The 26,534-nt window shown below is 46.0% G+C and overlaps 1 protein-coding gene and 2 non-coding genes across 3 annotated transcripts; 1 reads left to right on the plus strand and 2 right to left on the minus strand.

Moving 5' to 3' along the window:
- Positions 1 to 225: 225 nt before the first annotated feature.
- Positions 226 to 358, minus strand: LOC136048153 (small nucleolar RNA SNORA76). The gene has a single exon (XR_010622155.1). It is a non-coding gene; the product is annotated as a small nucleolar RNA SNORA76 (small nucleolar RNA).
- A 177-nt stretch (positions 359 to 535) lies between these two features.
- Positions 536 to 598, minus strand: LOC136048151 (small nucleolar RNA SNORD104). The gene has a single exon (XR_010622153.1). It is a non-coding gene; the product is annotated as a small nucleolar RNA SNORD104 (small nucleolar RNA).
- A 793-nt stretch (positions 599 to 1,391) lies between these two features.
- Positions 1,392 to 26,534, plus strand: ERN1 (endoplasmic reticulum to nucleus signaling 1). The gene is made up of 22 exons (XM_065735576.1): positions 1,392 to 1,488; positions 8,864 to 8,975; positions 13,263 to 13,296; positions 14,290 to 14,362; positions 15,866 to 15,938; positions 16,144 to 16,266; positions 17,067 to 17,168; positions 17,970 to 18,231; positions 18,676 to 18,754; positions 19,717 to 19,879; positions 20,582 to 20,700; positions 20,842 to 21,030; positions 21,625 to 21,877; positions 22,551 to 22,641; positions 22,929 to 23,118; positions 23,425 to 23,524; positions 23,823 to 24,022; positions 24,332 to 24,479; positions 25,081 to 25,208; positions 25,609 to 25,732; positions 25,957 to 26,024; positions 26,288 to 26,534. The coding sequence occupies exons 1-22, from the start codon at positions 1,420 to 1,422 to the stop codon at positions 26,492 to 26,494; spliced, it is 2,907 nt and encodes a 968-aa protein (XP_065591648.1). The 5' UTR covers positions 1,392 to 1,419; the 3' UTR covers positions 26,495 to 26,534.

The raw sequence follows: 26,534 nt of genomic DNA on the forward strand, positions 1-26,534 counted from the left end.
AAGGAACATCTTTTGTTTTCTCCTCTTGAGGAGAAATTCACCACACCTTGAGTCTCCTTCGCCACCCTTGCTGCGCTGCACTAGCTGCTGCTGAGCCATTTCTCACTACAGCTGTCAGCATCTGCACGAAAGCGGTACCTTTCCCATTCCATGCTGCCCTGAAACGAGGCGCAGAGACACAGAGCAGAGGGGGCACAGGGCGCGCCCCGCCCCCACCCGCGCATGCGCTGTGCGTTGCTCTTAAAAGCGCCGCGCGGGGCGCACCGCGCAGCACCAGTTATAGCAAAGCGCTTCGCTGTGGCACTGCAGCCCGGGCCGGCGGAGCTGTGAGTGCGCTCCGCCGGGACAAGGGCGGTGCGGGGAGGAACGGCGCACAAAGAACCATACGGGCACGTCCGCGGAGCCACACAGCTTTATTGACCGCGCCGTTTTATTGACCGCACCGCTCGGCGTCCGGACCCTGGAAGAAGCAGAGCGGAGAGGTTACGAAGCATTGCGACGCAAGCCGCCCCGCGGGACGCGCGGCCGCCTGGGCGCTCAGACATCGGTGTACTTCATCCGCATCAGAAGTCTAACACGCGTCTAGAGACATCACCGCCGCCCAGCCCCGGCCTTCCCCACCGCCGCCCACCCGCACCACTCACCCCCACGCGCTGCGCCGGCGGAAAGGCCGAGCTGCCGCCTCGCGCCTCCTTATAGTGCGCACGTTGCGCCACGCCTTGCCCATCTCAGCCAATAGGATTCAGAGCTCAGGTCACGTGCCGGGCCGGAGCGGAGGTGAGCGCCCAGTAGGATTCAAACCCGGGGTCACGTGCGCAGGCGTTGGCGCTGCGGCGGCGGGCGGGGTCGCGCTGCGCCACACGGCGGCGGAGGAGGTAAGGCCGTGAGGGAGCGTGCGCCGGGTGCGCTGCCCGCCGCGGCGTGACGTCCCGGAGGAGCGCGGCGCTCCCGCTGAACGGAGCCGCGCGGAGTTCCGTTGCTTCGGCTCCGGCTCCGGCTCCGGCTCAGCAGTAGCGATGTAGGCCCCGCCCGCAGCGCTTCGGCGGTTCCTCCGTCCCCGAGGGGCGGTGCGCGGGGACCCCGCGGTGCAGCTGCGCGTCCCATGGCCGCTAAGTGTACTCCGCACAGCGCGTATACAATGGGAGAACAGAACAACAAACACACAAACGAAGCACTGGGGGGGGAGGGGCGGCTCTGCATCGGCTCCGGCATCGCGCCGCCGTCAGCAGTGCCGGGGCCGGAGCTGTGCTCGGCTTCACGGCAGCCGCACAGCGCAGCGAGCCCGAGCAGCCCCGGCACCACCTGAGCGCGCCCGGCGCTGACGTCGGCGGCCCGGAGCGCGCGGCCCCGCCCCGCCGCGCGGGGTGCGCCGGACACACCGCGGCCGTCAGACGGCGCAGAGCGGGGGGAGCGGCAGCCATGGAGCCGCTGCGCCGCGTGCTGCTCGGCCTGGCCGCGCTGCTGCTGCTCCTCTCGCCGAGCCCCGGGGTAAGCTGGGGCCGACGCCGGGCCTGGGCAGGGGGGCGGGCACGGCTCGGCCCGGCCCGCTGCGGGGCCGGGGGAGGCCTCGTTCGGACAGAGAGGGCCCTTTCCCGGACGGGAGACGGAGCGCCCGGCCGGCAGGGCTGCGCCCGAAGTTGGCCGGAGCTGCCGTGGGTCGGGGCTTGGCCACTTTCGGGAAGGAGCTGTCGTTACGTCCTATGTCCGCGTCGGCCCCGCGGCGGTCGGCGCTGCCCGGTGCGCTGCGCTGCCCGGTGTGCTTTGCGGCGCCCACGCGCGACTCCGGACCTGAACGCACAGTGCGTGTAACCGCTCGAAACATCAAAATGCAGTTAATTTTCTGCAGTTACCGATGGCTGTAGGGTGAACGAACTTCGCGCCGAAGCTCTGTAGGCGGATAGTGGAACTTGTGGGAGCTCTCCGCGTTGTTGCTGAATGCCGTCTTTAAGCTCTGATGCTGTAACCGCACAGGAGGGCATTAATGAGCGGAGCCCACCTGTGCTCGCGTTCAGATGCAAATGCTGGGGGAGCGTGGCCGAACCCCATCGTAGGATACTTGGATTATTGTGCAGATTGCTCGCTGGAGATAATGATTTCTAACAGAGTACCTTAAAATGGGTTCTGTCACGTATCAGATGCGATGGTATCCCAAAGAACTGTTCTGAAAGACATTTTCCATTGTTAGTTCTTAGCATTGGGAAACAGAAAGTCCAGCTGGCATTTACTGCTTCCATTATATCTGAGTGCAGCCAAGCGTTAGACTGTGTTCCTTGATGGATTGCTTATTGTTACCTGAAAATTCAGGTGTAATACATGGGGTTACAGTTCTGGATAAGCGAAGCTGCAGGCTTTGTTTTTCATCTAGGAGCCCCACTCCCATTCTTTAAAAGTAAACACTTTTAGTAATGGAGCTGCTTAACAGAGTTGTTACTTGAGCGAGAAACTGGGAGGGAAAAAAAATGTCAGCAAAAACTACATTAAAATTGTTAGTGGAGAATGTTAATGGTTCTAGATCCCAATATTGGCAGGTTAGAGCAGGATCATCTAAAAGCTTTCTACCCTTCAGGAGTATTTTGTGACTGAGGTTGCTCAGAGTTGTAGGGGGAGCAGTGGTTCTTCAGAGGAGTAGAGGAAGGTCCTGTCACTTGTATTTGTCTTTATCTGGTCTGTGCTGGCAGGGTGTCCACAGATCTCTGAGTCCTGCTACTCTGCAGGTTCAGATCTTGGGAGGGAAACACTGGTATGCAATCCACAAAGTTTTAAAAACAGTACTCAGAGTACTAAAAAGTACTTTAAAACTAAAACTAATTTATGAATCAACAGATTAATACTAAGTTCTGTATAGCTTTTGTTTGCAGGGTCACAGAAGCCTAGCTTTGGGCCCGGGCAGAGCTCAGCACTCTTGTTCTTGTGTTTCCCTCCCCTTGGTGTCCCTCAGTCCGGTATCTGAACTGGAGTTCTCCGTTTGTTTCCTTTCTCAGCCCCTGGCCTGGTCTCCCTCTGCCAGCACGACTCCTTGCCTTCATTCCAAGCTGAAATCGATTTCTACCTTCAGTCCTTCATATACTTTCATTTCTTTGATTTTAGTCTCAGTTACAATTAATGCATTTCACTGTGAAGTTATGTTCGTGTCACGAGCGATAAATGCCCATTAGAAAGACTGATGTGATTCTTGGTACTGAGGGAGTGTGAAAAACACGGGTTTGCCGGAAGCTTTGTGCAGCTTGTGCTTCCTATAGACTTATTTCAAGGCTACAGATGATGGTTTGCTGCTGCGGATTTTCTTTGATAAATGTACTTCATATCCTGGCTTTAATAGTGCTTTCTTTTAACTTACGTGTTCCTTAGAGGACTTTCTTTCCTGTCTTTTCCTTACAATATGAAATCCCATCCCTTGTTATTTGACAGACTGAATAGCTCTTGGGATTGCCCTGGCAATGTATGGGAGCACATAAAAAGGTGACATTTCAGATTGAGCAACGAGGAATGCAGTAGAGCCATCTGATTTACAGCTCTCTGTAGTCTGAGAAAAAACCAAAACCTCTTAGTTTTGAGCCATGGAGTAATTATAATAGAAATGTTTACTCTTTCCTCGTGGGTTGTGTTGCAGCTGGACATCCCTTATTTTGCCCATTTCCCAACGTGGAGTTACTGCAACTCAGAAATGGTAAACTCTGGAACAAAACCATTGCTCGGGGCGCAGTGCTGCGCTGCCTGGCCGCCTCTGGGCTGGTGTCAGAGCTGCTAAAGGGGCTGTGCTCGACGTGGGAAAAGCCCCAGCCTTACCCAGGTGTCATTGGTCCTGTGTTCCTTATCTCAGCAGGAGATGTTTGATCAGTTAAGTGAAAGGTGTGAAAATACATGCAAGACTGCAGAGGATTTTATGGGGGACGTCTTCAAGAGCTACGTTAGTTGGCATTAATATGTGCTGAGTTGCAGGTCTCCTTGGTTGCTGAGTAAATCCATTCGTGTGCTAGGGTCATTGGTAGGTTGGTGAGGAATACGAACTCACTTTGCAGACCTAAATTACAGTGGCCAGCTCTGTCTTGAAGTGACAGAGATTCATATATTTATAACTGTTGTACTCATTCTGATTGCTAGCGTTCATGTGAAATTGAACTAAGCTTTGCTATTACTCTGTTTTTATAGAGTGGTTCTGGTCTGAGCTGGGAGCTTCCAGCACTGAGCACTGCTCAAGGTCCCATCAAGTCAGAGGATAGCTGGGAAGGATGTCCAGAGTTTTCCATTTCCTCTTGTAGTTTTTTGGCAGCTTTCTTTCATACGTTAACTATCACTTGTACTGAAGAACTTCCCCTGGCAGTTCACCAACCCTTTGGTCTTCTCCCTGTTGCTGTGCCTGCTGAGTTGCTGCCCATAGGCTGGCAGTGCTGGTACTGGGTAGCTGTCCAGGCTGGGCTGATAGGTCTTGGGCTGTCCGTGATCACTGTGCTGAGCCTTGAAAGGGATTTGCTGTGCCTCCATGCTGCTCTGTTTGCTGTGCTTCCAGTAGCATCTGTTCTGGTCCGCACCTTGTCGTGGAGAGGAAAGTATCTGGTGCTGCTCATGCTGAAGCTGTTTCTTTGCACTTTTTATTAGTAAGATGCAAATGCAGTGTGGTATATATTAAACTCATAATGTATTGAGGAATGTAAATGTTTTTTCATGAGGGCATATATATCATCAGCTCTTTTGTTGGGTAAGTCAGGAGTTAATGAGGAAGTTAGGAGAATTTAAATGATAGGTGGCAAGTCAATCCCTAATCTTCCATCAGAGCAGACAAATTACATGTGGTGCATATGTACTCCCTTTAAGACTCAGAAAAGGAGAATTACTGCCTGGTAACACCAAGCGCCGTGATTTGTTTACTGGCAAGCACTGAGAGGTTCCTGTGAAATCAGTGGCAGTTCTCAGAGTTAGAGCATCACACACCCACTGTTCATACGGTTTACATGAGCTCCATCCTGCTGTGGTGTCACCCCCAGAGCAGCACGTATTTCTGGGTTACAGAGATCAGCTCCAGGAGCAGAACGGCCTGCTTGTCTGTCTGCTTACCCACAGACTTCAGGAGGAGTTGTGCAAACCCAGTGGCCTGCATTTCACAAGGACTGCTTTAAGAAGATAAATTAATGGAAGGAATTACTCCTGTGGGGATCTGTTTTCTTCTCTCACAAAAGAACAAATTAGGGCACTGCTAAGCTTTAAAAACATCTGAAGTGCTGCGGTGAGTTCAGATAGGATCTCTGACACTGAGCTGTACCACAGGCATACAAACACAGCCAGACTTGTTCTGCAGCTTTCGCTGTCCTTCCTTTCACTCTTGGGTCATTCTGCATTGTTTGGAGTCATTTTCTTACTTTGATTTCTAAAGCATTTTATCTGAAGATGTGGTAGGATTGGAGAGAGGGGAAGGTTCTTAGTGCAGTCCTTAGCTGTTACTAGCTGGTATTTACAGATAAATGCTCTCTCTGGGCCCGTGCTTTGGGCTCTGACTGACTCTTAGCAAACAGCGTTGAGAATGTTTGTCAAAGTTTAACTCAGTGAGTGCTTGACGGTTATTGAAAATGTGCTTTGAATTAATTTATCTTAAAAAAAATCATTCAAAAGCAGAAAATAACTGTGAATCCTTCTCCTGATGTCATTGCTGCAGTGGAAGATTTTGGTGAACACAGAATACGGAGCGCTGGGACGCAGTGGATCCCAGGGAGGTTCCTCAGTGTGGTTTTCTCTCTGCTCAGTTTTCTCTGCCCTTTGAATTGAGCTCTTTTTGCTCAGTGGACTCACGGCTGCCGTGATCGTCCTGTATTATCTTCCAGCTCCTCAGCCTAAAGCAGTGGTGTGAGGTGCTCGTGCTCCAGGCCTTGCACTGCATCCCGAGCTGGACCCCATCCCACAGGGAGCACGGCCTCACAGTGCCCGCACAGCAGTGTTTGTACCAACACTCCATCCCAGGGCTGAGGGTATTATGGGCTTTTGGTTTTGGTTTGAAATAGTTCACACAAAAACGAGGGTTGCTTTGGCTTTTTGCATCAGATTTCTGTAGTTTTTGTAGTTTTCCATAATGCTGCTAAGTGCAGACTTTAATTAATCCATTAATCAATCAATTGCGAAACTGTGTGCTAAAAATAAAATCCATTCAGTGTTTGCAACCTCAGTACTGCAGTCTGATAAAGGAGAGCACGTTTCTGTTCCCAAGTGAAATGCAGGTAATTCCCTGTTCATTTTTATGAGTTTTGTTTTATGCCATTCAGGTGAGTTAAACTGTTTCCATGCTGTAATACAAATTCCCTACATCTTAAAGTGCCTCCTGGAGGTATTTGGCAGGACAGATCAGCAGCATCGTACTGAAAAGACCAAAAGCAGCCGTCGTAGTTTGTGATCTCAGTCAAACCTGGAAGGTTGCTGTGTTGCTCTGCCGTGGGCAGCACTCAGCTGCTGGTTTTGTTTTCTGCCAAAAGCAGCAGGGAGAGTTTTGTGGCTGCAGAGTGCTGGAGGGGATGCTCTGAATCCCAGGTACCAGCAGGCTGTTCAGGTGTTGGTCATCTGGAAGCCAGTACTGATTTCTGATGTTTTGATGGGAGTTGCAGAGCTTGCATTTCATTCCATCATCTCTATAACCTTGATTCTGCCACAGACAGCAGTTCAGATGCTCCCATGTTAAGTATTAAATCCACAGAGCTGCAGCAAGCAGTGTGCTGTGCACTGCATGTGAATAAATTTGATATCTAACTGCAGTCATTAGGATCTTCATTCTACAGATGCTTCGTTTTCGCATTCGTATTCAGTTCTTGAAAGAAGAAAGGAAGTGAAAATGCTGAGAATATACGGATTCAGTAAGATAAAACTTGTGCAGAGCAGGTTTTTTGCAGGTAGCTCTGCAGTGAAAGGTGTTGGTTGGGAATGAGGAAGGTGTGCCGTGTTTTGGCAGTTGCCCGATTAAAAAAAAAACATTTTCTTTCCTCCAAGTTTTGCAGTTCATTGTGATTTCTTGTTTGCACTCATGCAGGTCCGTTGTGAGTGCTCTGAACAGCGACCTTCTGTGTGCATTGGGCAGCATCTGGCTGCTGTGGATGATGGTTAATTAGCTGCAGTTAACCCGATGGGCCAATTCGTGCAAGTCATTAAAGCAGAGCTGGAATATTCCCGCAGTGGTTGTGGTTTTTGTTTCTTACGGTTCCCGTTTTCAGAGCAGACAGCTTTGCACAACTGCAGCTGTTCCGTTTATTACGAGGCCTCGCTGAAGAAGCTGAATGTTATCTAAACTGTGATAGTTCAGAAGCAAGCTGGCCTTACAGCCTTCTTGTGGACAGGATGAAGGAATCGCTGTCAGCAGTCGCTGTTCACTAGGATTGTTTGGGATTGTTTGTAAAATATATGGCAATCTTCGGCTGCAAATTAATACATGAGTACAAAATGTTACTGCACAAAGACTGATTTCAAATTAGTGCATCACAATGATGTTATCAACACATCTTGGAAGTTTTGCTCTTCATTAATTGCCAGAACCCAGAATGATTAGGAATGGTGGGCGTTTCCAGGGAAGCATTTAGCTTGCTTTCTTTCTGCCCTGTGTGTTTGGCAGCTGTGTGCTCCAGCCTTTGTGGCCAGGAAGAAGTGCATGTGACGTTTGTAGGTGTCCCTGATTCTTCTTTTAGTTCTGTGCTTTGCCCATCTCTAATGCTCGACTGCCTTGTGCTAAAACACACAGCTTCCCAAACCAGCTGTTGCTCCTGCACTCAGGAATCTTAATTTATATTTTCTTGGTGATAATTCTTGTGTGACTGGTAATCTTTAAGAGTGATTTAAGTCATCTAAGACATAGCTGATTGTGAAAAATGCACGTACTTTTGTTTCACGAGCTGTGGTGAGTTGAGTTATATTTAACAGTGAAACTTTCTGATGGTGGCAGGTGGCACACAGATGAGCAGTGCAGATGCAGTGCACAAATTGTCCCTTATTTGTGCAATAACCTGAGACTGGGTAAATGGGAATGGGTCGGCCTCAGGGTGTGTAAGATCATCTTTAGGCAGGAAATGTAAGCATGAGGTTGATGTTTGGTTTTTTTCTGCTTTGTGTACCGAAACACCTTGGAGTTGTCCTCACTGATCCCACAGCAGTTACAGAGCACTGAGTGATGTCCTTTTAATAAAACTACATGCAATAGCCAGGCTGAAAAGCTGCTGGTGTAGAAATAACAGCAGGCACCTGACAGCACTGTGCCTCCGTGGGAAAGGATGGAGTGGCATTTCCCCAGTGGCAAAGAGATTAGAAGTTAGGATTGAGTCCTATAGCGTGAGCTACTTTGTAGGGGCTGTGGATGTGGTCTTGCTTAAACAGTGCTGTTTGTTGCAGAAATGCATTAGTCAGAAACCTGAGGTACAGTAACACGTTTAAGAGCCCTTATGGTTTGAATCTCCTCATTCTTCTATGCTGCTTCAGTCCTGAGCACTCGGTCCTTGCTCAGGGGCTGTGTACATGTGTGCAGCTCCAGCTCATCCCTCAGCCTCCACCAGCTTTGAAGTTCCTTGCCCTAGGCCTCTTTTTGCATGGGCTTTGCATCAGATTATTTCCTAAATTGGCCCTATCTGGTTTCTCCACAGCTTAATACAAGAAGACTTGGATAGAGAATTGATTCTGGAGACTGAGCTGGGGATGGGTTACTGTAAGTTTGCCTGTGGGAGCTGGGAGCAGTTAGCAGTCCTGTGGCACAGAGCAACCACATCACTGAGTTCAGGACAGGATTGTCCAGCCCGTGTGATTAAAACAAAAGATGATGTTCTATGCAATTTACTGTCTGATGAAGATGGTGGTAAAAAAAAACCCATAGTAAACAGTGACATTCAGTGTATGGGTTTTTCTTTTCTAGAACACCAGCTCAGTAACTGTGCCTGAAACACTCTTGTTTGTTTCAACTCTTGATGGAAGTTTGCACGCTGTCAGCAAGCGGACGGGAGCGATCAAGTGGACTTTAAAAGAAGGTGAGGAGATGTCCTGGTGCTCTCTTCTCAGTACTAGCAATTGATAACTCAGACTGTTGTGGAGCCTGGTAAATACTTTTTGTTTGTTTGTTATTTCCCTTTTTTTGTTGCTGTTGCTCTTTCTCCAGACTCTGAATGATGCCAGTGTTTCTGGGGTCCTGTTGAGCTTCATATTTTCTCTTGCAGATCTATTTCCAGATTTGTGTTTTTTTTTCCCCCAGAGTGTTTTAGCTGTAGTGCTATAACTGAACAGGTGGGTGCACACTGTAGGAGAGTGAGTGCTGTGTAAGAATGTACAGAGGAGAGCAGATGTCAGATGGGAGTGTGCTGGTGGAACTGTTGGCAGAGGGTTTGTGGAAGCTTGACTTTATCCCCAGAGTACCCAGCATCCACGGGTGCAGTGCACACACCTCACATCTTTGTGTCTAGGAGCAGCACAGGTTTTTACACGAAGGAGCTGCACTTTCATACAGAAGTTTAACGTTGCTCAGTGGCTGGAGGTGATTCTGTAATTTCAGTTATTTTGTAGAGAGAACTCTTTTTGTCTCTGTGATAAATTCAGTATTTAATACAAATTTGTTTCAGTGGGAATCTGATTGCATTTAGTAGAAAGGGTAGCAGAACTTTCTTTTCACTTCTGGAAATAAAGGAGAAAGCAAAATGGAAAGCAGTCACAACGATTGCATGGTTGTGACCTCTGTTGAAACCTCAAGTCACTTCAGTAGGTGAGCTGGAATGGTGTGAATTGTGCACATCTGATGCTTGCAGTGCAAACCAATTATTCTTAGTTCTGGGACCATTTGTATTTGAATACAATGGGGAATACAGAAATACCATTTGTATTTGAATACAAATGAATACAAAGACTTCACCAAGGAGCCAAGAGTGGTTTTGTAGCTATTCTTGAGGTAAAAAGGGGTAAAGCAAATTCTTTATTGAAGGATCTTGGCTGCTGGATGTGATTACATTTTCTGCCTGCTCTGCCTCCCCCTTTAAATTTAGACCTTTCCTCCTCCTTTATTGTAGCTGTATCGGCTATGGTAGTTTTAAGAGAAGCTTTTACTTCTGGCTTGGATGTGCAGTACGTTGTCCTAAACCAGAAGGGTGTCGTAACTAGCATTTTTTTTTGTCAGACAGGCTTAGTAAGTGGCAGGAGATCTTTTGAGGAGGAAATAAAGGCACTTTCGTAATGAGAAGGACCTCGATCAAAGTGTGTTGCTCAGGGAACTTCTTTCTTTAGAAAAAAATAAGTGTTGCAATATATTGTTCATACAGTAGAATGGCCAGACTGGATGATCTCGTTTGATAGGACTGCCCCTGTCCCTGCTGAGACCTGCATGCTTCCTGCATGCGTTGTGCTGGGCTGCTTCCTCAGTCTGTACCATCTTGCAGCGTGAAGTCCCTAGAGAAATGGAGCAGTGCAGGATTTGGTCTCGATGTGTACACAGTCTTTGTGTACTCTGCCGACAGTAGCAGTGTTCTGTTGCATGGGACGAGCAGATGGGAAGCGGCCTGCACCGAGAGCAGTGCTCTTGCAGGTGTACCCAGGATGTCAGTGAGCCACGTGTGGTGCAGTTCACGTGTGCTGAGTTCTGGAGGTCACCTGCAGTGCTGCGGAGGCATTTGTCAGGAGGAGGTTTTATCACTGCACTTAGCAGCCAGTGTTTAACAAAGGGCAATTCATATGCATTTTGTTTTGATTGGGAGAAAAACCGAGGTGGTGCTCTTTATCAGAGGGCACTTAAACAAACACCACGATCTTTAATGTAATGCTGGAACTTATCTTAGGTATGCAGAGTAAATGAACCACTGGTTATCAGCACAATAATATGTTTGGATTTCCTGCCTTTGTGTAGTGCTGCCAAGGAAGGCAGTCTGAATGCTTGTGCTCCCCATAATGCAGGCAGAAAATGCAGTTAGTAGCTCAGAAATACAGCTGTTCCTTGCAGTGATACGTAGGGATATTTGGACTGTTGCTGACGGTACAGGTATTAATACCTTTGTTTTCTGTGGGTCTTGCAGTCTGTCAGCTGTAGGGGCTTAGAGGGCCACACAGCTAACTCATTCCCTGAGCTGTGGAAGGCTGATGTTTGGTTGGAAAGCTTGTGGAATGAAGGGCATGTTCTTCCCCCTGATGTCTTCTGGGAGGTACCTTTGCTCCTGTTGTGGGCATGGAAACACACGGTGTACTGGAAGGGCTTTCCAGGATGGGGCACTCATTTAAGATCTCAGACAAAGATATAAGAACTTTATCTGTTAATGATATCCAGTATGTAAATTTTGAAGGACTGCTCTGAGATCTGTAGGTCCTGCTCTAGTAGAAGTGGTTATTTCCAGCTGGGAAGAAATACCTTGTGTGTGACTGTCAAAGTGACTGTAGGCTGCTCTCATTCCAGCAGGTTTCTCTAACCTCATTTTCTGTAATTGCAGCAGCAAGCAGAGATGACATGATTCAGAATGGGCCCGTTAGCCCAAGTGTTATGGAAGGGCCTCAGGTCAGGAAACCGTTTCCTGCAGCTCATTCCAGTGGGGCAGGAGTTTACTCATTTGCTATTTCAGAATCTTCCACTTCTCCTTTTTCACTTATTGGTTTTGTATGCTCTATCTAGAGGCACATTACAGTGATGAAAAGGTGCAGCCCTGTACGTGCATCAAAACAAGACTTGTTCTTGACATGGTTGAGGGGCAGATTTTGTCTTAGCATGTGTTTGTGAAAAAAAGTCAACGGTGCTTTGTTTTGTGTTGTAGTTATAGTTTCAAAAATGGTATATATAATTTTTCTTCATATATGTATGCAAAATACGGTTAGAATTGCAAGCAAATAATAAATAATTCCTGCTCATAATGCAACCATGATTTTATAGGGACATCTGCTTGCCCAGGTCTGAGTGTTCAGTTCATTGGGGTATAGCTGAGCTGAGCCCAGCTGTTGCCAAAGTGACTGGACATAAATCACACTAACAGGTTTCCAGTAACTTTGAGTAGTCTTGTTGTTCTAGAACAAATCTTTACAATTTAGAATCAGTCCTTTCAATTCTTTTTTTTTTCATTAAAAGTTATTAACATGAAAAAATGGAAACTTGTCAGTTCCAAACGAATAATGACTTTGCAGTTTCACAGTGACACAGAGAAAGGTACCATCCATCTTAGCAGTATTTTTATTCTTGTGCCTCAGCTTCGTGTGCTTGGAGGTGCTAATTTGCTTTGCTAAATTAATTGGCTGAGCAGTACTCCTTGGTGATAACTTCACAAATGTGTGTGCTTACACACGTGTGTGTCACCAGGTCAGAACACCAAAGCTGGTGTGCACTGGTATGATGTTAATGCCAGAGCCATTAAGCTACCCTGCCCTAGTGGGGTCTGCAGGACAAAGCAGTTGGAAAAGCGTGGAGGTGTCTCTAGAAATGGCAGTGCTGCATTGAGCACTGGATGCAGGATGGTGTCCTGCTTACCAGCTCATGGTTCCATACCTCACTGTTGTTTTGGTAACTTGTTCTTGAAAAGCAGAAAGCTTTTGGACAAGTTGTCCCAAAAGATTTATGTAGACATTGCAAGAAATTTGGTTTTCCTCTTGCACAGGGAATGGAGGCTTAAGGGAGGGGCAGGTGGATTTTTATCAGAGCTTTATCGCATTTTCTCTGTAAAGTTTTTGTTCTCGTGTAGAATAGTTGCTGCTTTGTTCAGTGGTAATTATCTTTGTTGGTATTGGAACAAATCAGGGCCATTAGAATGACTTACCTAATTACAGGGAGCTGCTGCTGAGGGAAATCTGGAAAGCAGGGATATGTGATTCCAGTCCCAGCGTGTGGACACGCAGTTGCTGAGCTGCTCAAGTGAAAAGTCCTCTGAGTTCTGCAGGGATGTTTGACTCACTGTGACCTCAGTTCTGAGATGATCCAGCATGTTTTTTCACCAGTTGGAATTCAGCTGTGGGAAGGAGCACTCTGCCTCTCGGGATTCCCTGTCCTTGTTGGGGATTCCCTGAACCTCTCTGAAAAAGCTGAAATGCGGCCGTGTTTGGGGAGGCTGCAGTCTGTCCTCTTTTACTGTACAGTACATACTGTGTTTGTCAGTAACAGCACAAAACGTGGAGCTTCGTTCAGCCAGTACGAGCTGCATGTGCACAGGCAGTTGTGACAGGCTGCGTGCTGCTGGGATGGCTCCTTGCAGACTCAGTGCATCAGCCATCCAAACAGGAGCAAGTTGCAGCCTGATTGATTCTGGGTCTGGTGAGGTGGAGGAACCAAGCAGCCAGTGTGATGACTTTTCCTTCTTCTGTTCATGCAGATCCTGTACTGCAGGTGCCAGTACACGTGGAAGAGTAAGTGTTTCCTTTCTGTCATTTATTGCTTGTTGCTTTTCACTGCCATGTCGAAATTTGGTTTATTTTGAAACAAAATCACGTGTGTTCTTGGAAGGTGTCATGCCTTGCTTATGTGAAATTTAAGCTGTTTGAAGAGCTGATACTGAAAGAATGTGGTTAGTAACATACGTTTCTTGTAATGCAGAGATGAAACCTCCTGTCTGCAGATTGTTCTCTCTCAAGTCTTTGATCAGGTTTAGCAGTTATGTGTGATCACTGCCAGAACCTTAACTGAGCAGCTTTGAACGTGATGGAGACACCAGTGAGTGATCTCTGGGTTTGGCGGTTATTCTCCCCAAATAAAAGACCAAAGGTAGTGAAGCCTAGAAACCCAACCACGGCTGCCACCACAGTCTGCAGACAAAACCCTCATGCACTTCAGTCGCTGCTCCAGCACAGCTGTCTCACGTGTCACTAGAAAATCTGAGGCTTCAATTGTGTCTCTGCAGTGTGTGGTGAAATCTTTTGTGTGTGTGTGTGTATGGTTTAAGTTTATCTTTTTTGTGTTGTGGGTTTTTTTTTGCTGTTTGGGTGAGGAGTTGCATTTCCCTCTTCAAGTTACTGAGTTCTGACAACTGTTTTATTGTTCCTTATCTACGTTATGCTCCCTGGTTTTGTTTGATTCTGATTTTGTTTACTTCTAAGTTCTGTGACAATTTAAAAGCACACAGGTCTTGTTGAAGAGCTTTCAGCTGAGCAGTTGCCTGCCATGTGTGGAACTTTGAATTCTGAAATGCATTAGTAATCCTGTGTCAGTTCTGAGACCTGCTTCTGTTCATTTCCACAGCTAAGAAATGAAACTTCCCAAAATAGGTAATACAAAGTCAAAGCAGCATTAGAGTAAGTTAGGTGAACTTCTCTGGAAGTCTGATACTGACCATACTTGCTTATCTGTTCTCTGAGAAGCACAGTTCTTCTTTTAATCACTTATAATTGCTGCTTAAATCCTAGGCCAGCATTTCTCCCAGACCCAAACGATGGCAGTTTGTATACACTTGGTGGCAAGAACAACGAAGGCTTAACTGTAAGTGTCCTTTGGAGATCCTCACAGCTTTTAGATGAGTGCCCTGGTCAGACTCACACGGAGGATACGACTCCAAGGGAACTTTCTGCTTTCTTGACAGTGCAGGTTTTGTGTTGTTTGGTGGGATGGTAGCAGTTCTCTGGAAAAGCAGCAGAACCATATGCACCTGCTGAATGTGTGAGTTGTGAGAATGAAAATACTCTGATGTCCTTTTGCGATCACTTCTGCAGAACAGTAATGTACTTCCTAAGAATGGGATGTTCCCACCTTCCTTGTGGCTGTCAGGGAATCACTGTCTCCTGCAAACACCAACAGCAGATGTGTTTGTTTTGTTCATTGGTACTGAAACTTGCTGAAATAACGAAGATGACAAATAACATTTCTGTGATAGCATCCAAATAACATGCAGCCTCTGTACAGCCACATGGGAAAGGCGTGCCCAGATTAGTACAAACTGGGTATATCTCTTTCACCACAGTACTTCATTTTCTAGAACTCTCCAGCAGAAGATAGGATGAATGTATGTCCTTTGTGACACCCGCAGAGGACGCCTTTGTTTCAGTGGGTGGACAGAACCGCTGACCCTTTTCAGAGTGCTCTCCAGTCTGTGTAACCCACAGATGTTAGCTAACCTTGGACTTTCATTTTTAAATCTTGTGATGAAAGTCAGATAAAATGTTTGGCTTCGCAGAGTTTTCTTTTCTCTGGCAGCTGTTACAATTTCCTTTAAGAACTTCATATTGTTAAGTATTTCAGTATTTACTCGCTGCTCCACCTCCCCACATCACAGCCAAATCACAGCTTGCACAATGAGCCCCAGTTCTTTTCCTGGGTGAATCCAGGAAGCAGCAGTAACAACGTTCCCTTTATTCTGTTAATCTCCCTTCCTGAACCAAAGTAATCAAATCTCTGGAATCACTATTATAAGCAGTGTAAGCAAGAGTGGAGTAATTTCACGAGTAAGAAAGGGCTGATCTTTGTTGTTAGTGTAGCTTGTCCATTATTGTGGCCTCATCCTTATAGAAGTGTTAACAATAAGAATCTCCACACACCCTCTGCCTGCAGCGCAGCCGGGGCAGTATCTCAGGAGCTCTGTGTTCAGAGATTGCTGCTGCTCCCTGTCAGCAGCTTCACCTGCATGAAGTTAGCTGGCCTTTGTAATTGTTACTGCAAGGGAAACATCTTACACCCCTTACAGGTGAGGCAGTTAAACATGATGTGCTGAAGGCCACACAGCTGCCTTAAAAGCACAGTCTTTGCCTCTGCATCTCTGCTGCAGGTTGTCTTTTCTGTGTGTTTCTCTCAGGCCTCTGGCTGTCCTGAGTTTTCAGAGTTGGGCCTCATCCTGAACCTTTGTGTTATCAGCACTGCAGTATTACAAGCAAATAATTAAAAACTGTCATTTGAGACTTCCTAAATTTTCTGGCTACTCTTTTCTATGAACAAGAGCAAAGATGTATCACACCAAGGTAAATAAGCTCTTATTGCTCTTCTTTTCCCCAGAAACTTCCATTTACCATCCCAGAGCTGGTGCAGGCGTCTCCCTGCCGCAGTTCAGATGGGATCCTTTACATGGGTGAGCTCCACTTAAAGCTTCTTTTAAACTGTAACACATTCAGCAGCCATGAAGTCCCAGGCAGACTATGTGGAAATGTATTCCGGGTATTGATTGTAGTTCTTCACATGAGTTTTTCACTCATGAGCTTCCTAAAGAAAGACGAAGAATAAAAAACAAAGTGCACTGTTCCAACTGAATGGTAACGCTCAGATTATGATTTCAGGGAAGAAGCAGGATGTTTGGTATGTGATTGACCTCATGACTGGGGAGAAACAGCAGACCTTGACTTCTTCATTTGCAGAAAGTCTTTGCCCATCAACGTCGCTGCTGTACCTTGGCAGAACAGGTCATTTGCTGCTTATTTTTTTTGCAGCTTGTTTTCTGTGCTGCTGTTTTTGTTGTCATTTCCAAGATGAGGATGGTAACAGATGGCCTTGTGATCAGTTCACGTTGTCAAGTTTATGTCTTAGAATAACATCTGTGAGTTATACTTGTAGACTGTACACAGAAAAAAATACCTGCTCTTCATAGCAATTGGAAAGACACTGTACTTTTGTAAACTTTGGGAGTAGAAATGATCTGTTACTGTTGTTGGTGACTGCACGGCACGTATATATTTATATAGCAGCTGTGAAATGCTAAGTTTCCTGCATCACATTCAGTTTTCATAAAGAATATTTAAGGAAAATGAAGACACAGCATATTGACTGAAATTACAAGCACAGCATTGTAAATAACTTCAAATTAGACTGAGATCCAAAGCACAGATGTGGACTAGTAAAAAGGAGTCACATGGACATGTGTAATCACAAATACAGGGGTGAAAACGTTCCCAAGTGTGATAGTTCAGTTACAGGGCACAGTAAGTTACATTTTAGGACATGGGATTGAGAAACATCTAAGTAGAATAAAGCACATCAGAAGCTGTGTGGTGGGAACAGAGTGCTGGTGAGGTGGGCTGTGCAGCTGCAGAGCCTGAGTGTGTGAGTGGGGTGGGTGCTGTCCTCAGCTGCTGTGAAGCACTGATTTATCAGCAGCGTTGGGAAAGTGGAATGCAGAGCACAGTGAGCAGTGTCTCACGTTTGTGATTATTGCTCTGTACTCCCATGGGCTTTTCTGCTTCAGAGGCTGTGTATTTTTTAACAGAGTACACAATCACCATGTATGACACCAAGAAGAAGGAGCTGAGATGGAATGCCACCTATTTTGATTATGCAGCTACTCTGCCTGAGGAAGACGTGAAATACAGTAAGAATTTAATTGCAGTCCTTGTTTTTCTGTTTTCTTTTTCAGATATTCCCCATGGGCTTTGTGTACAGGCCAATATGTTCTGTTTTATTCTATAACAAATAAGTTGATCTAATGTTTTTGCACTTGATATCTATCAGATTTTAGCCTTTACTTGGCTTAGTACCTAAAGCCTGTTAGGTAGTTTCAGGTTAATGCAGTCTAGCAGGAAGGGGCCTGGAAGATACAACTCTTAAAATGTAGTGAAAAAGGCAGCAGAGGAAGCAACCTGAACTGCAGTGCACAAACTCTGGAACTGTCTGTTGCTTTTGCCCAGGGTGTGGGACACTTAAAGCTTATCTTCCTCCTTTGAGTTTACACTGAGGTTAATGAGGATGGAGTCTGCAAGGACTGCGTTTGCTCTCACAGGCACCGGGCACAGAGCAGCTCTGCAGGGCTCCTTCTGAACCCAGACACGGAACAGAGCATGGCAGAGCTGTCAGTCGTTCAGCAACAGACTCCTCAGTCACTTCTCAGCCATGGAAGCTCCCCTTTCAGCGTGTGCTGAAGGCATGATGTGTGTTACTGAACCTGTAGGTTTAGGGCAGCGAGGTGTGCAGTCCTGCATGCTGGAGAGGTGAGCTGAACGTGGCTTTCCTGCTCTCTGAACCCAGCTTTCATCAGTTTAACGCTGACAGCTTTTCATTTCTGGCATAAGACAGTGATCTCCACAGTTATGTGAGGCTTGTTAATTAATATGTATCACTACAATTGCATGCAAGCAGCAATCCAGATAATCTCCTATACATTTGTATATTGTAGAAATGTCCCACTTTGTGTCTAATGGAGACGGACTGGTGGTGACTGTAGACAGTGAGTCTGGGGACGTGCTGTGGATTCAGAATTACGCTTCTCCTGTGGTAGCTTTTTACATCTGGCAACGTGAAGGATTGCGGAAAGTTGTGCACACAAATGTGGGGATAGAAACTCTGCGGTATTTGACATTCATGTCTGGGGAGGTCGGACACATTACCAAGTGGAAATATCCTTTCCCAAAGGAAACAGAGACCAAGAGCAAATTAACGTGAGCATGAGTATTCCTGTTGTTCTTGCTATCTTTAGTCAGGGCTTTGTCAGCAGCAGTGATTGTATTTCATCTTGATCTTTTGCTGTCTAAAGGCAGAGACACAAAAATCATCTACGTAGTAAATACGTTTTCTTAATTTTTATCAGATTTGTATGTTGAGTTGGTACTTTTTAACATGGAGCCTTTCATTTAGATGCATGGCGTTTTGGCAAATACCATTTTGAGTAATTATGACAACAAATAAGAAATGGATGATTATGACAAATAACAGTGCTTTCATAAGTAAAAGGAATGGGCTGCTCATAGCACTTTTTGAATCCAGGGTTTTCAAGAAGTAAATACTGATGATTTTGGAAGTTGATGCATTGGTTGTGAATTAGGCTTCAGCTAACGTGGTAAAACATCCATTTGTTTGGTTCTAACACACTGCTTTCTTTCCAGACCGACTCTTTATGTAGGAAAATACTCCACGAGTTTGTATGCATCACCATCAATGGTGCACGAAGGAGTAACAGTCGTGGTAAGTTGGGGGCTGCAGGAGGTGCATGCACCTGCTGAAAACGGCCTGTACAGAATTAGCACTGCTCTAGGATTTAAAAAAACAATAATGGAAGTTGAAATTAAATGCTTTGAGTAGAAAGACACTGGAACATAATCTCAACAAAAGGTACAGAAGTATTTTAAAGTGCTTTTTTCTCATTTTAAATGAGAAATAGCCTCCGTGTATCTAAAACAAAGGTATGTTGAATCCATCCGGAATTGGGATTCCTTCCATTAAAGCATGAAGCACTTTCCTACATAAAATGGTTCTAGAAGTACACTGTTCTGCCCTGTAATGGAAAATGGGGACCTGTACTGATGGAGTTTGCTCCAATATTGAGAAGGGATCCTTATTAAAATAGAAAACAATACTGATGGTTGTACACTCACAGAAATTAGTTTTGAAATCACAAATTGGAATCAAAAAACACATGGCAAATGGAATGTTTAATGAAATGATTAACAGTAATAAGTGTTAGGCTGCATGACCATACCTCCAAAATAATTTCAGATGCTGTGGACTGTACTTGTTGGGCCAGGAGAGTTGGGCAGGAGTGAACCAGAGCTGCTGTGCAGCATTGTTGGTGCATTGTGGTGACTCTCAAAATTGTTGAAATTGTATTTTCTTCATCAAAATTCCTTCCTCTTGATAGGAAGCTGCTCACAATGTGTCTATCCAAACAGCAAATAAAGCTCCCATTCTCTTTTCTAAAAAGAGAGAGTAATCTCATCTCCTAGGCAATGTGTAGCTTGCAAGGTCTAACGTCCAAGGCTGCTGAAGCATGTGCTGAGGGCATAAAGGGCAGTGTTTGCTTACGGTGACTTTGTCACCAGTTTTTGCTTTCCCACCAATTCTGACCTTCCATTTTTCTTAATGTGCTTCCCTGCTGAAATAGTCTAGAGATCCAGTGCATTAATTATAATGATAATCTCTCTTTTTAGCCTCGTGGCAGTGCCATACCCTTACTAGAGGGTCCAAAAACTGAAGGAGTCACAATTGAAGACAACGGTGAATGTGTTATCACCCCCAGTACGGATCTGAAGTTCTCAGGCAGGCTGAAAGGGAAGAACAAACTCAGCTACTGGAACGACCTGCTGTTAATAGGTGCGTCCCGTGCTCGGCCGTGTCTGCCTTCCAGGCAGGATTGCACTGCCATCTGCTGGTGGCTGTCCTCAGTCCACACCTCAGAGCTGTCCTCGTGTCCTCAACTTCTGTGTATGTGTCACAATGAGACTAAACTGAGGCAATTACTGAATTGTAGTAATCATTGGTACTTTGTCCCCTTTAGAATACCCATGAATGTTTTTAAGTAGATGTCTGGTGGTGGTGTTTTTACAAGGCATCTGCTTCTTTCAGTCAAGAGAATGAGGAGTGACTGGAAAATTATTGTTTATTTGCCCCCTCATCCAGAGAGGGGTATAAGCAGTTTATTGTACTGTAAATGCTGTAAATACTGCATTCTGGTTCCTTCAGGTTTCTGTTTCATTGTGCACAGTATTACTTTGATTCTCATTGTAATGATCAGTGTTGTCTTTTCCCCATTTCACAAATGGAGGATTAAGATGTTGAAGATCATGATAATGAGGTGTCAGCCTGTTTCGTGTGTCCCTGATTACACAAGAGCAGAACTGATTTTTCAGGACCCTTAAGAATTTTGCTTCAAAAATAAACGGATCAGCAGAGGGCAGAACAGAGGGAAAAAAAGTTTTAATTTAAGCCCGTTTCATACTTTGATATTCTCAAGTCCTTTGTGTATCAGCTTTCATCTATGGTTTTCATCAAAGTCTGAACACATTTTATTTAAAGGGCACCATGAAACTCCGTTATCTGCCCCAACAAAGATCCTGGAGAAATTCCCAAGCAACTTACCTAAGAGACCTGAAAATGTGATTCCAGCTGACTCGGATAAAGTCACTATTGAAAAGGTTTGTGATGAGGATAATCATCTTACGTTGTGATTAGAGAATGCAGAGGAACAGAAGCTGTGGAGGGGTTCAGAAAAAATCCTCTCGGTGTCGCAGTGCCCGTGAAGACACTGAACTAAGAGAGCTTTCTGTACCTTGTAGGTTATTGACATAGTTGAAGGTTCTGCAGAAGTGCCTCCTGCTGTTCCAGGTGATATTGAGGAGAAGCTTGCTCGGCATATTGCTCGGCCAGAAGCTCCTGTGGACTCGATGCTGAAGGACATGGCCACCATCATTCTGAGCAGTTTCCTGCTCGTGGGCTGGGTGGCATTCATCATCACCTATCCCATGGTAATGCTGACTGGGTTTGATGCGGTTTTCTGTTTTGGGAGAATCAGAAGTGTTTGACAGCTTAACCCCATGAAGTGATGCAGGAGTTGGGAAATAATGCACTACAGTTTCTTTTTTCCCTTCTCATTTTTAGCTCCCAGATGTGCTGGGGGTTGCAGAGGCTATGCCTGTGGAACAGTATTTCTGCTGCCATATATGCCAATGCTGGAGATTCTTTTTTTCTGTTTCTTTCATCTGTAAACTCTTTTTTCACAGACATCATGTTAACATTGGTGGCTTTGCTCCCCATTGGCTCACCTGAACCACTGTCATGTTTTCTGACTTCCAACACCTTTATCATGCTGTGGTTTAAAGACACCTAGTTAGCCTGAGGCAGCTTCTGCCATATTAACCAACATGTTGTGATTACTCAGCTTTGCCATGAAAGTTGAGAATGAAAATGAAAACATGAGGAAAAGCCCTTTCAGTTCTCCAACCCACTTATCTGGCAGTATAATAAGAAAGTTTTCCCATCTTTTGGATGCGTCTTCTCTAGGAACTGTAGTGTTCCTTTTAAGTGAGCAGTTTCATTTATGAACTGAGATCCTCTTTCAGAGTATGCATCAGCAACAACAAAGACAGCATCAGCTGGAAGAGAAGATACAGCTCTTGCAGCAACAGAAGCTGCCCTTTCATGCTCCCAGTGATCTACCTCCAGAAGATTTCTTGGACACGTCCTGTGGACAGACAGACAGCTCTGCTACCAGCACACCAAATGTGTCACCCAAAGCCTCAAACCATTCTGCATATTCCAGCGTCTCCACATCTGATGTTGGGAGCTGCCTTTCTACAGAGCAGGAAGAGGGAGGTAATGTTCATCTTGTGCACTTGTCTGTGAACGTCTGTATGATGGCACAGCACAATTAAATCCTTGCTGATGGTACTTCAGATATCAAACAGATGAAAAAGACCATCATCCTCATTTAGTCTGGCAAAAACATCAGACAGGTGTCCCATGCTACGTCTTGGAGCAGAAATAGTTGCTTCAGAAAAACACCCAATAGAGTTGTCACTGGAGAGATTTTTGTTGTGCATGAGGATATATTCTTACAAGCTGTAGCCATGTCATCTGAATAAACATTATGTATGAACTAGAGTCAAGAAATAAGACTTGTGCAGCGTGGTCTGCCTCCCTGCCTGGTCTTTCTTTGCACTCTTTAGACCCTTTAGAGGCTATGCAGGGATACAGCTACTAAACCCACTTGAATTGTCACTCTGCAAATTCAACAGAACTTCCTAGGAAGGTTTTATCTGTTGTCTTTTGTATTGTCCAGAACACGAGACTTATATCAGGTGTTCTGTACTGAATATGTTTGAAACTGTGTGTTGAACAGTACAAAATGCAGCTGTTAATTTCTTTTTATCATCTGGGCTGTGAATTTAAGCATGAGTGAAATGATTTTTTCATTCTGTTCCGGAAGAACGCACAGGCAGGTTGGTCCATCCCTAAAACAGTTATTCTGTTTCTCGTTTTTGTTCAGATGATGATGCCAACAGAGTGATGGTTGGCAAGATTTCATTTAACCCAAAAGATGTGCTGGGGCACGGAGCTGAAGGAACAATTGTTTACAGGTAGGCAATGTGCATTCAGTGCTTAACAGATTGATTTCTTACTGCGTTACAGTTTTTAAGAAGTGAATGGATAAACCCAACACCTCAGATGAACAAAAGCACTTCTCTTAAATAAAATACTTTGTGTAGTGTATTTTCATGCAGTTTCTTCACTCTTAGAGATGTTCAGATGACCAAAGGTATCTGTTCCCAGCACAGAAGTACTTTATGCAGTGTCCTACATTGTGTTCTGTGCCTTGTCCGCATCGGCCTCTAACAGTGGGTTGATGTGGCTTTCCTGTCTGCAGGGGCACGTTTGATAACCGTGATGTTGCAGTGAAGAGAATTCTTCCCGAGTGCTTCAGCTTTGCAGACCGTGAAGTGCAGCTGCTACGAGAGTCCGATGAGCACCCAAACGTGATCCGCTATTTCTGCGCGGAGAAGGACCGGCAGTTCCAGTACATCGCCATCGAGCTGTGCGCGGCCACGCTGCAGGAGGTGCTGGCTCTCCTGCAACCCTCCGTCATCTTGGGCGTCCTTGGAAGGCCTTTTCAGTTCCCCTTAGCTTAAGTCCTGCAGCAGATGTTCTTGCCACTGTCTCTATGAAAGAGCAGGGATGTTCTTAGAGCTTCAGGAGTGTCCTCCAGCCCCGCGCTGACCTAAGGGCAGATGCTGTTCTCCTCTGATATTCCTGCAGATAACTCATACTTAGTCATCCTTCTCCTTCTGTTTTATCTATGCAGAAACTTAAAGTGATAAGCAATTTTACGGCCCTGCCTTCTATTTTTCTGTTGTCATGTACAGTATGTGGAACAAAAGGCCTTCAGTCACCACGGATTACAGCCTATCACCCTCCTGCAACAGACGACATCTGGTCTTGCCTACCTGCACTCCCTCAGCATTGGTAAGAGTGACTCTTCTCTCGGCAGTGGGCACAGTGGTACATTGTCTTAACCATAAAGAGGGAACTGCTCCGATGCCCCTGGCAATGACAGACAGCAGTGCAGCCTGTCCTAGCACTAACAGTGCTCTGACTTCAGCGTTGTGCTGCATTTAGGGTGGCTGTTAGCACTGTTCAGAGCACTGCAAGCTTTCTGGACAGCATACAGGTTCAGTGTGTCCCTGTAAAACGACGACTGGTGCGGCGATTAAAAAATATGCCAGTGACAGTGGTACTGTGCACCAAACAGTGTTTGTTACAGTCCACAGGGACCTGAAGCCCCATAACATCCTCATCTCGATGCCCAACGCCCACGGGAAAGTCAAAGCCATGATCTCAGACTTCGGCCTGTGCAAGAAGCTGGCAGTGGGCAGACACAGCTTCAGCCGGCGCTCGGGTGTGCCAGGGACCGAAGGGTGGATCGCCCCTGAGATGCTGAGTGAGGACTGCAAAGAGAACCCTGTAAGTGTTCACCTTCCCTGGGGGCAGGCTGCAGTGCTGCAGGCGTTGAGGGGTGCAGTGCTGGATGCCTCAGCACTTGTGCTGACTCACAGCCACACAAGCAGCAGCTCTTTAAATCTCCTTCTCACCGTACATCTCTATGTGTATGTATTCTTATGGCTGTATTTTTTTTTCAATTAGTTACAGCTCCTAAAGAGCAAAATGTGATTTAGTTTTATTCTGTGCTCAGATGCAAATAACCACCTCATGATGAAGCTCACATTCTCCACAGGAAAACCCCCGTTGCTATTAAGGGTCATTTATTTGCAGACATACACCGTGGACATCTTTTCAGCAGGCTGTGTCTTTTATTACGTGGTGTCTGAGGGCAGCCACCCCTTTGGCAAATCTCTGCAGCGCCAAGCCAACATTCTGCTGGGTGCATACAGCCTGGAGGCTCTGGACGCAGGGAGGCACGGTACGGAAAGCACGTGGACGGTGACTGCTCAGCTCTGAATTTCCAATGGGTGCTGAAATTGTCACAGAAAAGGCAAAACTGTGACAGCCACTGAAACCTACTTGGCAGTGGTGAAAGCTGTACTGCAGTACTCCTGCAGTAAACTGAAGTTGTTACTGTTCATCTCTGAAAGCACTGAGTTTCAGGGGTAGGGGAAAGCTCTGCAATTGCACTGCAGCCTTCTGTTGATGGCCCATGGTACCCGAGGGTGTAATGTGAGCTAGTGGTTGGGGCTGGATAGGAGGAAGTATGAAACAAATGCAGCCATTTTCACACAGAACATCAGCTTTCCCTGCAGCCTCTGACTAATCCGGGGAAGATTTAGATTAGACCTGAGGAAGCATTTCTTTTCTGAAAGAGTGGTCAGGCACTGGAATGGCCTGCCTAGGGAGGTGGTTGAGGCACCATCCCTAGCGCTGTTCAAGCAGCGTTTAGATGAGGTGCTAAAGGATTTAATTTAGTAGTTGGGTAGAGATAGTGATAGGAGGATGGTTGGACTAGATGATCTTATAGGTCCTTTCCAACCTTATGAACTTATGACTGCTCACCCTTTTCCTTGCAGAAGACGTCGTGGCTCGTGATTTAATAGAGCAGATGATAAACATGGACCCCCAGAAGCGCCCATCTGCCAGCTGCGTGCTGGAGCACCCCTTCTTCTGGAGTTTAGAGAAACAGCTCCAGTTTTTTCAGGTTTGTTTTGACCTTCAGATCTTGAATTCATTTTCTCCACACCTTCTGCATCTTTGAGCTGACACAGTGCAGTACAACATGCTGCCAAGCCAGTTTTTAAGAGCAGACTGCTGTGGTGAGTGTGTAGTTAGGCCCAGCGTGGGGTGGGAACCTGAGGTTCTTTCTTTTCAGTTCAGTGATTAAAGAGGAAAAGCTTTTGTCAAATAGAGAATCATCTGTGATTGTATTTCACCATTGTCATCCCAAGCATCATTCCTGGTACAGTGCTTTGTCCTGAAGTAGAATCACACCCGTACTATGAGGACAGGGTGTAACCAGCCAAAGTTTGCTATAAGTGGGAAAAGCATTTGGAATACAACTGACAGTAACTGGGATGTCTCTTCTGGGATGTCTCTTCCAGGACGTCAGTGACCGGATAGAGAAAGAAGCTCTGGATGGTCCAATAGTCAAACAGTTAGAGAGAGGAGGAAGAGAGGTGGTGAAAATGGACTGGAGAGAGCACATCACTGTTCCTCTTCAGACAGGTAACTGTGTCTGAGCGCAGGAGTTTGTTATCCCCAGTTTTCAGACAACAAGGTAAGGGCAGTGGCTCAGTTTTGGCACGTTTTTTACTTGTCACCAAATTATTTATTCAAATTAAGTGCTACGTTCATATAGTGAGTGAGACACACCTAACAGACATGGTCCTTTGGAGCCAACAACTGAAACTGTATCAGCATCAAAACACAAACCGTTATTTTTTTGGCAGATCTTCGGAAGTTCAGATCATATAAAGGAGGCTCAGTCCGGGACCTTCTGCGGGCAATGAGAAATAAGGTAAACAGCTTCTCTGTGGATTCTCTGTGGGTGTACTCAGGCTCCACCCCCTGCAAACTTAAGCCACTGCAATCCTCCTTCTTTACACCACTGTTTTAGTTTTGTTGTTGGGTGTCAGTGTCATTTCACCTCATCTGAAGTCTTAAAAAGAACCACAGACTGACAGGAGCTTACTTTCTCCCTGAAACGACACTGCCTCTCCTGTAAGAGACTGTTTAAGCACACACACTCCTCCTGAGCTTTCCCTGTTCTGTTTCTTGCAGAAGCACCATTACAGAGAACTGCCCCCTGAGGTGCAGGAGACGCTGGGCTCCATCCCAGATGGTTTTGTACGTTACTTCACAGCTCGCTTCCCTCGCCTGCTGCTCCACACCTACCGAGCCATGCGTATCTGCTGCCCAGAGAGACTGTTCCAGCATTACTATGATCAGGACTCTGCAGACATGAGCACTGCAGGAGACACTGTTTGAGAAGAGAGCAAGATCTCTTCTCTGGGACCAACATCCCAAG

This window comes from Cyrtonyx montezumae, unplaced genomic scaffold (genome assembly GCF_038088225.1).
Source record: "Cyrtonyx montezumae isolate F1298 unplaced genomic scaffold, pur_monq_1.0 scaffold_19, whole genome shotgun sequence".
NCBI lineage: Eukaryota > Metazoa > Chordata > Aves > Galliformes > Odontophoridae > Cyrtonyx > Cyrtonyx montezumae.

What these genes read in the sequence shown, in the direction of transcription:
- ERN1 (XM_065735576.1), top strand. Translation starts at nt 1,420, where the DNA reads ATGGAGCCGCTGCGCCGCGTGCTGCTCGGCCTGGCCGCGCTGCTGCTG. An exon ending in ATAAAGTCACTATTGAAAAG is followed by an intron (nt 20,701 to 20,841) that starts GTTTGTGATGAG and finishes TGTACCTTGTAG; the next exon opens with GTTATTGACATAGTTGAAGG. An exon ending in TCATCATCACCTATCCCATG is followed by an intron (nt 21,031 to 21,624) that starts GTAATGCTGACT and finishes ATCCTCTTTCAG; the next exon opens with AGTATGCATCAGCAACAACA.